Source organism: Procambarus clarkii, chromosome 68 (genome assembly GCF_040958095.1).
Source record: "Procambarus clarkii isolate CNS0578487 chromosome 68, FALCON_Pclarkii_2.0, whole genome shotgun sequence".
NCBI lineage: Eukaryota > Metazoa > Arthropoda > Malacostraca > Decapoda > Cambaridae > Procambarus > Procambarus clarkii.
In genome coordinates, this window is record NC_091217.1 from 17,714,433 (window position 1) to 17,726,853 (window position 12,421).

Here is a 12,421-nt window from a genome sequence, read left to right on the forward strand (position 1 = left end):
TCCAGGTGAATAACCCTTTCAGCAGAAATTAAACGTAATGTTTTGAGTGGAGTACAGAAGAGGAAGAGAGCTGCAGAGGAGAACGAGAAAATAGGAAACTTCCAAAATTAACATCGTAGCTCAACACAGGTGCGACGACAGCCACTCATACCATTCCTTCAGATATAGCATCCATATCTACATCCATTCCTGCTACCAATCATCCAGTTTCAGCAGACAAACATCAGAGGCCTGAGACTGTTCAACACACTTCCACTACACATAAGGGGCATAACTGGTCAACTCCTCAGTGTTCAAGAGAGAACTTGACAAGCACCTCCAAAGGATACCTGATCAACCAGGCTATGACCCATTCGTTAGGTTGTGAGCAGCCGCGTCCAAGAGCCTGGTTGACCAGTCCAGCAACTAGAAGGCCTGGTCAACGACCGGGCCGCGGGGACGTTAATCCCAGTTTGCTAAGGCAGACTGGAACTTATTCACCCTCCGTGCTGCTCTCTCTGACCTCTCCTCTCTCTCTTTCTCTCACACGCCCTCCACCTTTTTCATGACACCGTCTTCGACGCTGCCATCCGCTCTATTCCTCGCCCTACCGCCTGGGACATGCGAAAAGTTCGTTCCCTGGTGGAATGCAGACTGTGTTCAGGGTGTCCACTGTAAGCGTGCAGCCTGGAAGAAACACCGATGCCGGCAGACGGCCGATTCTTTTATTTTGTTTCGAAAGGCAAGTGTGGTGGCCCCTAGGGCCATCCGTGAAGCTAGGCGTGAGAGTTGGAAATCTTATGTTTCCATCATTACGTCCGATACTCCTCTGCTGCAGGTCTGGGAAAAAAATCTGCAAGATAGCGGTAAAGTTCATTCCAGATGTCTCACCGGTCCTTTACCTCCGTGGTACTCTTGTGGCGGACCCAGTGAAGGTTGCGACCAAACTGGGTTCCCAGTTTTCGACTGTTAGCTCCGGTTCTCATCTTCCTCAATCCTTCCTTCCTTCGTAATCCCGTTCTTGAATCTCATCCATTACATTACCACACTCATCTCCGACTTACCTATAACGATCCCTTCTCTTCCTTCGACTTCAGTCTGCTCTGGCCCTCGGTGATTCTACTGCAGCGGGTTCAGATGACATTCATTATGAGATTCCGCACATTTGATGGTGCCACATAGCCTTCCCAGCCTGGTGCCTTCTTTTGATAATTACTTACTTGTTTTCATAAGAAGTTCGTAGTAATTTCACACTGTGTCATTTAATGTCATTTAATGTGTAGCTTACTGATTATTATTGTGTTTTTCTTGTGTATTGTTCAAATGTTTATCATGTTGATTAGTTTCTGCTCTATAGCATGTTTTTAATGTTTAACACCAGTTTTGTTGAAGTGCCATTAAATAAATACATGTTTAACATCATCGACCATTCACTTTTTATTCGTGTGAGTGGTTGTCGAAGGGCCCCCAGCACACTGGTGTGCCCAGGGGCCCCCCAGCACACAGGTGTGCCCAGGAGCCCCCCAGCACACAGGTGTGCCCAGGGGCCCCCCCAGCACACAGGTGTGCCCAGGGGCCCCCCAGCACACAGGTGTGCCCAGGGGCCCCCCAGCACACAGGTGTGCCCAGGGGCCCCCCAGCACACAGGTGTGCCCAGGGGCCCCCCAGCACACAGGTGTGCCCAGGGGCCCATAATGCTGTTAAAGACGGCACTGTACGTTTCCCCTCGCTGCTTGTGACGTTAGGACTGTGCACTGTTCCAGTTTCACAAAGAACATCGGGACTCCATACTGTAGATCTGTCCTGTTTCTTGAATGAAGATACAGTTAATGAACTCGGCGCTCCTATATGGAACTAATACTTTGATAATGATTACTCGGACAAGAATACTACCTGATCAGCTCCATACTCGCCTTCAGTCTGTGGCTGGGGTGTGAATGATCCCCTACAGTGATCATGGGGTGTGAATGATCCCCTACAGTGGTCATGGGGTGTGAATGATCCCCTACAGTGGTCATGGGGTGTGAATGATCCCCTACAGTGATCATGGGGTGTGAATGATCCCCTACAGTGGTCATGGGGTGTGAATGATCCCCTACAGTGATCATGGGGTGTGAATGATCCCCTACAGTGATCATGGGGTGTGAATGATCCCCTACAGTGATCATGGGGTGTGAATGATCCCCTACAGTGATCATGGGGTGTGAATAATCCCCTACAGTGATCATGGGGTGTGAATGATCCCCTACAGTGATCATGGGGTGTGAATGATCCCCTACAGTGATCATGGGGTGTGAATGATCCCCTACAGTGATCATGGGGTGTGAATGATCCCCTACAGTGATCATGGGGTGTGAATGATCCCCTACAGTGATCATGGGGTGTGAATGATCCCCTACAGTGATCATGGGGTGTGAATGATCCCCTACAGTGGTCCTGGGGGGGTGAGAATCCTCGTAATAGCTGCTCTGATGTGTTGGTAGCCAAAACGTAAACCGTTCAATTATTGTTTCTTCTAACGGAAAAAATGATCTATACGTCCGAAGTCATCCGGTCTTTATGACACATGAATGAATGTGTGTGTGTAAACACCCACACATTCCTATCACAAAAAACTGTTTAAACTAACATCTAATTAATAAATATTCATTCTAACTCGCTAACCAACATTGATGATGTCTCGTATAATTGTTTCCTGTGTGTCTTCTTGAGGTATTGCTTTTGTTAGCAGTGAGTCCAGCAGTGAAAAATTATAAGAGGCGCACATTATGGCGCCTGGAATGTAGGGCGAATTAATACGATTTTTTATTACTTTGTTTCAGTGATGTCTGGCGGTGTGCGCTGGTGCGGTTACCCGCCACAGTTTGTACTGTCGGGATGACTTAATGGTGTGATTAGCTATTACGTTTTGCTGTGGAAGCTTTGATTGCATTAGTGACGGCTTGGTGCAGCCCCTCAGTTGTTTGCGTGTTCCAGGGACGGCTCTGAGTGGCAGTTGGAGGCTGACCCGTGTATGAGGTGCAAATGTGAGGCAGGTTCGGTCACTTGTCGCTCGCAGGAGGACTATTGCAACCCGCAGTGCTCCCACCCGGCCACACCCACTGGTCAGTGCTGCCCTCTCTGCGACAACTGCCTCTATCACGACCAACAGTACACTAACGGCCAAACCTTCACCCTGTCCTCGGAGAAACCTTGCCAGGAGTGCCAGTGTCTGGTAATGTGTTTTTTATGATGCTTGTGTGAAATAGTTTTACATTCAAAAATTATATGCAAGTTTCCCTTGAATTATCTGTATCCATAAGAGAGTGTTTGTCCAAAGTTCGAGGCTAGACACTTATGGCTAGCCTCGCCCAAATTTGCAGAGGGAATGGCCTGGGGTACAGGAAAGTCGGGGTAGGACTTAGTTGAATGCTTTAAGAATATTAGCAATTATGAACACTCCCAGGACATTTTCATGGAGTCACTGTGAAATATGGCGTGTGATCTACTTGGAGTTACTGGAAAGAAAATATAATGTAAACAAGGAAGATTTAAAAAAAAAAAAAGCAAAGCTTTTGAGACTCGTCCATCTGTTTCAGTGCTTCTTGAGGGGGAAATGGAGTGGGTGAAAGAAGAGATAGCTAGATAGATAGATAGCTGGAGAGACAGACAGACAGAGGGGGGACATGTACAGACAGACCCGGGCAATGCCGGGTACCCCTAAGTTTCTCATTCGTTATAGCTCATAATTGTATGTTAATAATATCAGCATGCTACAATAATATCAGCATGCTACAATAATATCAGCATGCTACAATAATATCAGCATGCTACAATAAGAATATCAGCATGCTACAATAAGAATATCAGCATGCTACAATAAGAATATCAGCATGCTACAATAAGAATATCAGCATGCTACAATAAGAATATCAGCATGCTACAATAAGAATATCAGCATGCTACAATAAGAATATCAGCATGCTACAATAAGAATATCAGCATGCTACAATAAGAATATCAGCATGCTACAATAAGAATATCAGCATGCTACAATAAGAATATCAGCATGCTACAATAAGAATATCAGCATGCTACAATAAGAATATCAGCATGCTACAATAAGAATATCAGCATGCTACAATAAGAATATCAGCATGCTACAATAAGAATATCAGCATGCTACAATAAGAATATCAGCATGCTACAATAAGAATATCAGCATGCTACAATAAGAATATCAGCATGCTACAATAAGAATATCAGCATGCTACAATAAGAATATCAGCATGCTACAATAAGAATATCAGCATGCTACAATAAGAATATCAGCATGCTACAATAAGAATATCAGCATGCTACAATAAGAATATCAGCATGCTACAATAAGAATATCAGCATGCTACAATAAGAATATCAGCATGCTACAATAAGAATATCAGCATGCTACAATAAGAATATCAGCATGCTACAATAAGAATATCAGCATGCTACAATAAGAATATCAGCATGCTACAATAAGAATATCAGCATGCTACAATAAGAATATCAGCATGCTACAATAAGAATATAAGCATAAAGCAATGTCCAGAAGGCCTATTAGCCAGTACAATGCTGCTCCTATTTAGCCCCAACCAGACTCATTTATGTATTTATCCTATTTGTGCTTAAAACTTTCCAGTGATTTTTTATTATGATGTTACTTGTTACCTTGTTCCACAGATCTTCCATCCTTTTTTCCGAATCAGAGTTTGCCCATTTATTTTCTGAATTAAAATTGAAAATTAAATTAATTTTCAATTTGAATTCAGAAAATACTGAATAATGTTTCTGAATTAAAATTTTAATTTTAATCAGTTGTGTCGGTTCCAAATTTGGTAATATTTTAAAAACTCTATTTATATCTTGCTTGTTAATCCCGTCCATCCAGTTGAAGAGTTCAGTCGTGATCATTCTTGCTCTACAACTTCCTTCCGAACGTACGTTGAGATTTTTTTTGTCTCTAGCTCAAGTGTGTCTAATGTGCCCAAACTGCTCAGCATACCCTAAGCCGGGTCTCATAATGGCAAGATAAACATTTTTTTTTTTTTTTAGATATATACAAGAGTTGTTACATTCTTGTACAGCCACTAGTACGCGTAGCGTTTCGGGCAAGTCCTTAATCCTATGGTCCCTGGAATACGATCCCCTGCCGCGAAGAATCGTTTTTTCATCCAAGTACACATTTTACTGTTGCGTTAAACAGAGGCTACAGTTAAGGATTTGCGCCCAGTAAATCCTCCCCGGCCAGGATACGAACCCATGACATAGCGCTCGCGGAACGCCAGGCGAGTGTCTTACCACTACACCATGGAGACTACTGAAGACTACATGAAGGCTAACCTCATATTACACACAGAAATCACAATAGCGTGATGCATCAAATGAACAAATTCACAAGGACCGTGATGAGGGTTCCAACCTACGTCCGAGAGGATCCCAGACGCTGCCTTAATCGACTGTGCCGAGACATGGTAAACGAATTACAACCGGATGTGCAACTACCCTCGCACGGATCCTGAAGTCTCTCCAAGACACAACCAGGGTTTTTACAAAATTCCCCCATTCACCTATTATATGTATGGAATTGCACCTATGCAGTTCTTTCACCATGTCTTGGTACAGTCGATTGAGGCGCGTCTGGGATCCTCTTGGATGTAGGTTCGAACCCTCATCACGGCCCTTGTGGATTTGTTCTAACCTCATGTCTTGTTGCTAAGACTTCCACACATGAACCCCAGTACTTCAAGAGCCCTGGGGTTCCCTGGGTACCCCATGACCCTAACCTCTCCTCCAGTTAAGAAAATCTATATTCTTAACGATAGGACTGAATATCAGTTCTATCATGACTCATCCCTTTCACAAATTGATTTAGCTGATAAAAAGTACTTATTTTGTTTTTTTTAGGCATACATTTGGTAACATTGAACAGATGCATTGGAACAGCTAGTCGTTCCTTTCGGGTGCGGCTTGGTACCACTTTCTCTGCATCTTTTCAGCAATACGAAGGTGTGCCCCAGGGTAGTGTTCTGAGCACTACTCTTTTTCTGGTTGCCCTCAATGGTCTTCTTTCCTCTCTTCCTTCAGGTGTCTTCTCCGCTCTCTATGTCGATGATCTTACCCTTTGCGGTCAGGGAGGTGATTCGCCTCTCCTTCAGCGCCGGCTTCAACTTGCGATTGATGCCATGTCGTCTTGGGCCACCGATCATGGCTTCAAGTTCTCTACTTCAAAGACTTGTGCCATGTCTTTTACTCGGAAACGGGTCGTTCTTCGTCTATCTTTGTCACTTTATGGTCATCCCCTTGAGTACAAAGATTCCGCGAAGCTTTTGGGGTTATTCATTGACACTCGTTTGTCTTGGTCTCCCCATATCTCTTACCTCCGTGTTGAGTGCTCTAAGGCCCTTACCCTCCTTCGGGTATTGTCCCATACTTCTTGGGGAGCGGATAGGCGCGCACTCCTCGCTTTACATTCCTCTCTCGTCCTGTCTAAGCTCGATTATGGTTGCCCTGCTTACTCGTCTGCTTCTCCTTCTACTCTTCGCCGTCTTGATGCTTTGCACCATACTGGGTTGCGCCTCAGTTCTGGTGCCTTTCGTTCGACTCCCGTCCTAAGCTTGTATGTTGACACTGGCTTCCTGTCTCTCCAGGACCGCCGTGATCGCTACTGTCTTCGCTATCTTGCGCGGTCCTTACAACATCCTTCCTCTCGCCTCTGTCGTGCTTTAACTTTTACCCCTCCTGCGGTTCCTGTTCCTCTTCACCACCTCCCTCTTTCTGTCCGGTTATCTCGCTTACAGGATTCTCTTTCTGTTCGTGTTTCTAATGTTTCTCCTCGTGTTGTTCCTTCTTTGCCCCCGTGGAGAGTCCCCCTTCCGCAGTTTTGTACGTCCTTGACCCGCATCACTAAAGCTTTTACCCCTCCTACGGTTCTAAAACGCCTTTTCCTCGAGCACTTTTCTTCTCACTCCCGCTCCGTTTCTGTCTTCACCGATGGGTCTAAGTCTGCGGACGGTGTTGGCTACTATGTTGTTTTTTCCTGATCACACTTATATGTGTCGCTTACCTCCGGAGACTAGCATCTTTACAGCGGAGCTTTATGCTATTCTCTCTGCTCTTCGTCTTCTGCTTTCTCGTTGTCGATCTTCCTTTGTAGTTGTTGTTGACTCTCGTAGTACCTTCATGGCTCTCGGGTCCTTTAATCCGGTTCATCCAGTAGTTGTCGAGATCCAGCATTAGCTGTTTCTTGTTCACAGTAAATTTAAGTCGGTTGAGTTTTGTTGGGTTCCCAGCCATATTGGTGTGTCTTTAAATGAGCGTGCGGATTCTGCCGCCAAGGAAGCTGTCCGCTCTTGTCCCATCTCTTGTAAAGGTATTCCATATTCCGACTTTTACCCGGTTATCCATTCCTCCATCCTTACCCGTTGGTCATCTGTTACTGGTAACAAACTACGTACTCTTAAATGTTGTGTTTCCTTGTGGCCGTCCTCCTACCACCATAACCGGCGATGGGAAACAGCTCTGGCGAGGTTGCATATTGGCCATACTCGCTTAACCCATGGTCACTTGTTGGAGCGCCACCCTGCTCCTTATTGTCCTAATTGCATTGTCCCTCTTACGGTCGTGCATGTCCTCCTTGAATGCCCTGACTTCCAGGACGAGCGTGTGTCTTGCTTTCCGACCGCCCCTCGCGGTCACCTGTCCCTCAATAGAATTCTTGGTGACTCGGATACTTTTGATATCGTTCGCCTTATGCGTTTTTGTTCTCGTATTGGCATCCTTGGTGATATTTAGCGCCCTCTGATTATTCCGCACATTTGATGGTGCTACATAGCCTTCCCGGTTTGGTGCCTTCTTTTGATAATTACTTACTTACATAGTCATACAAGGCCATTTGTTCAGTAGCCTGCACTGGCTACTGGTTTTGGGTGCAATATGAGGATATCTTCAAGAACACGCGAGTGAATAAAGTAATTGCAAAACCCCAGGTACCTCATGCCAACGGGTCTGAATGGTCTGATAACTGGGCATTTGATGATGTGTGCAAGCTCATGCCCCAGTTCCAGCTCACAGAGTTTGCACCTGGAGTGCTCAGGATTGAGAAATCCGTCACATGTAGCCACCTGCCACAGGTAACGGTAACCCAACCTGATCCTGGCAATCACTGTGTCGCACAGTGGTGTGAACTCTTTGTACTACCCATAAATGTAGGTTTCAGATCTGAACAAATCATAGTTTTTTATACTTTTGCTTTCAGGTCGTTGGGAAACAGTAATTTCTCTATCAGACCTGAGTGTTTGGAACAATATAGTTTTGACAGCAAAGATGAGGATACCTAGATCTAATTCAACTTTATCTTTGTTACACGATAATTTGGCTGCAATGTGTCTCATTATGATGGGTTATATTTGTGTGTTATGGTATCCATACAAAGGAGATTCGAAACCCTTTACTCTATGCAGCGATTAGGTCATTTATAATTGGTAGTATGAGGTTCTTGCTGTCAATCTTCCAAGAGAAGTTTTCGATTGCTTGAAGAGCAGACTTTGAATCACAAAATATTATTCCTTCTCCAATGTTTTTCAATGTACTGGTAGCTAGTTGTAATGCTGCTAGTTCTGCTTGTGTGGAGGTCAGCCAGTTGTTTAACCTGACACTGACAGTCTTTGTGCAAATATTATTTCTATAAAACCTACATGCCGCTGCAGTCCGTCCAGTAGAAGACTGGACTGAACCGTCGGTGTAGACACAGTGCTCGTGAGATATTAAATTTTCGATGGAGGAGGCAATTGGTTCAAGTGTGACAGCTGTGAGAAGAGGAAGCTTCTCATTACCTTTCTTGGTGACAGGTGTGTATGATACTTGAATGGTGGGGCACAGATGAAGAGGAGTATCGGAGATAGGTAGATTTCATTTAAAAGGAATATTGAGTTTTATGAGATTGTAGGCCTTTTAACTCAGCCATTTATCATAAAAGGAGTGAGTTGGTATGTCGGCACCAGTCAATAGGGTGTTAACAGCACTAAATAATTTGTCTCTGAGCAATGCAGGAGATGTAGGGTCTCTCATGACTTTAAGGCAAAAGGTAGTGTTAACTTGCATGATTCTCTCTAGAATGGTTGGAAGCTTCAGTTCTTCCCTCATGTTGATGATTCTTGTGCATCTTGGGGCACCAAGAATTATCCTCATGGCTTCATTCTGTACTACTTCAAGTTTGTCCAACACAGAGGAGGGGAAGTTAATTAGGTGCAAAGCATTATAATCAACGAGAGATCTAGCAAACATCATATGGAATAGTCTAGCATATTTAATATTGATACCAATATTCTTACTAGTAAGTGTTTTCAGTGGTTTTTCTTTCTTTTAACCTACGGTGTAGATAGTTTACAATGTCACTGTTGATACCAACTCTAAAGTATTTGTGCTGCCCACACGTTTAAGTGTTCTGGTTGTTGACCTTGAAAATTATAGGGACATGAGTTTTCTCTTGGGGAACCGTAACCGGCGATGGGAAACGGCTCTGGCGAGGTTGCGTATTGGCCATACTCGCTTAACTCATGGTCACTTGATAGAACGCCGCCCTGCTCCTTATTGTCCTAATTGCATTGCCCTCTTACAGTCGTGCACATCCTTGTTGAATGTCCTGACTTCCAGGACGAGCATGTGTCTTGTTTTCCGATCGTCCCCCGCGGTCGCTTGTCCCTCGATAGTATTCTTGGTGATTCGGATACTTTTGATATCGTTCGCCTTATGTGTATCTGTTCTCGTATTGGCATCCTTGGTGATATTTAGCGCCCTCTGATTATTTTGCACATTTGATGGTGCTACACAGCCTTCCCGGTTTGGTGCCTTCTTTTGATAATTACTTACTTTCTCTTGGGGATGGAGAGCTCTGGATTTAGTTATCTCTATAACAAGACCACATTCAATGCTTTTAGCAGAGAGTGAATCAAGTAGAGCTTCAGTCTAGTTTGGGTATTTGGAACAATCCATATGTCATAGGCATAACAGATGACGGCTTCGGACGAGGATAATATTACAATAAAGCCTCAAGTCTCCGGATGTTGTGTATATGCTTCCCACGTAACGTCACGCTACCTGTCAAAGTGTGAGGTATTGCAGTGCAAGTGGCACAGTCTTACGTAAGGAGTCTTACACGTATGTCTGCCAGATTAAACTAGGAAGTAATTATGCACTAGATGCAATGATCAGTACCCTACGCTTGGGCATGTATGTCTTTGGATTCCTCCAGACGCTGGCCATGTAGGAATCAGTAAACATGATGCCGTGCATATTTGTCACTCTCCCAATCTCGTGTACGGGTGAGAGATGTATGGTTCTTCATAGTCAACACGAGAATGGTGTTCCCAAAGCTGCTGTCCCAAACATTTTAAATGGTTCATGTCTTGGTTCCTCCCTTGAAGAAAGACAAGACCTGTTTCTGCTGGGGTTCTGCACCAGTGGATAACATTGGACTCCCATGTAGTGTCTCGCCTTGCAGTGGGAGCTACATGTGGGTTCATGACCCCAAGAGATTGCTGTTCTTCCACTTTCCCCTCATTCCATTTTTTTTATTTTAATAAGGACACCAGTAGCCTGATAATAATTTAACTCTTCTAATACACATGACGTATTATATATATATATATATATATATATATATATATATATATATATATATATATATATATATATATATATATAATATAAAATACAGTACTTGTTTCTAGTAAAGAACTCAAAGTGGGGGAAAATCACTCCTTCATACTAGCGGTAAACTTACCTTGATATTGTTGAAGGGAACTACACAATTATTGTGAAGTTTAGCTATGCAATTTTAATTAATATTCCTGAATCATGTTTTCCCAGAATGGTGTTGTACGTTGCCTGGACCCCAAGTGTCACGATGTGTCGTGTGGAAGCCCAGTAGTGTTGGCGGGCTCCTGCTGCCCGACCTGCCCTCCTGCAGCAGCTGCACACCGCCCTACTGACGTTCAAGGCACCCCCTCACTCTCCCACACTTCCCCTTTGCCTAGCACTTTCCCTGCAGATCTCTCTCCTCCATCACCCCGGACCTCCACAGTGCCGCCTTCACAATTGTCAAGTTTAGGCAAAACATCTACACCATTCTTGCCTCCCCCTACATCCCTATCCCCATTAACACCGTATACGTCAACATTCCTACCTGTCTTCCTACGTCCTTCTGTTGACCATTCCTCCCAAGTATCTTGCCCTAGCTGCCAGCGCTCCTCCTGCCTCCTGGAGGGGACGCTGTACCCACTCGGAGAGACCTTCCAGCACCCGACGCACGCGTGTCTGCAGTGCTCCTGTACGGTAAGACTGTCCCTTCAGGCAACTCCAGTAATATAATGTTGGAACCCGAGGCGCCTCTGTTAATAATAAATGCTGTTTAGACGGTGTATCGGATACCAGTGGTGACTGATTAGTGGGGAACTGTCTTGAATGCAACAACAAATTTATGGAGAGTACTCAATGCATGCGTTATAGGGTTGGATTAACGGTTAAGCAAAATAGTCACGTTACTTCCAGAACCCCATCCAGGTACATTCCAGGTAATAATAAACTAGTAATAATAAAAGTACACACTAATCTTGGGTATACCAGAACACTAGAGTCTAGTAACACCCAGACAGCCTTTATTTAATAGTATTTTTATCTTACTGTGAATAAAAAGGCACTATATAATATATTTATTTATATGTATTCTGGGTTTGGTATTGATATCAGAAATTAATTACGCCGTAATAAGATATGCTGTATATCCGAGGTTGGATATGCTGTATATCCGAGGTTGGATATGCAACATTTTTGTAATTTTGTTTGTTTTGCCCATATTTTCAAATTTTTCAAACAAGAAACTCGAAACATAAGTTTTTCCAATTTAGTTTTAACTGCTTCAGTAAAAGTATAGATCTTACTGGAAGTGTGCGGTCAAAAACTTAAGTATACGTACACTTTTTTTATAAACAAAAAATCCAAAATTAATCATTCATGGCTATTAACAAAACTTTGTCTTTTGTTAATCACACAATGTAAGTGCTCGAAACATATGTGAATTTATTAATAATATAGGCTCAGTATAATTTGAGACCAGTAGTGCTGGAACAATGCTGACTCCATGAAAGACCAGTAGTGCTGGAACAATGCTGACTCCATGAAAGCTTTTGAATCGGGCATTTTGAAGACATGATTTTCATTTAGGAATTTGTTTATTTGGACATATGGTCTTTTAAAAAGGCACAGTACTCGCGTTCCAGTGATTAGTTCTTTGTTGCTAAGCGTGTGTACATTGCTCATCCTCCCTCCGACCTCTCCAGGACGCAGGGGTGACGTGCGGAAGAGTTCAGTGCCCCTCTGTGCCCTGTACCCACCCTGCCGTGCCCTCCGACGGCTGCTGCCCCGT

General features: G+C 43.9%; 1 protein-coding gene across 1 annotated transcript in view; it reads left to right on the plus strand.

The window, feature by feature from the left end:
• The window catches only part of LOC123774663 (uncharacterized), an 89,490-nt gene that overhangs the window by 48,201 nt on the left and 28,868 nt on the right, over positions 1-12,421 (plus strand). The window contains exons 23-25 of the mRNA XM_069310989.1: positions 2,956-3,193; positions 10,867-11,331; positions 12,336-12,421. The exon at positions 12,336-12,421 is cut by the window's right edge and continues 91 nt beyond it. Coding sequence (XP_069167090.1) covers positions 2,956-3,193; positions 10,867-11,331; positions 12,336-12,421 — 789 coding nt within the window. The remainder of the gene's footprint in view (positions 1-2,955; positions 3,194-10,866; positions 11,332-12,335) is intronic.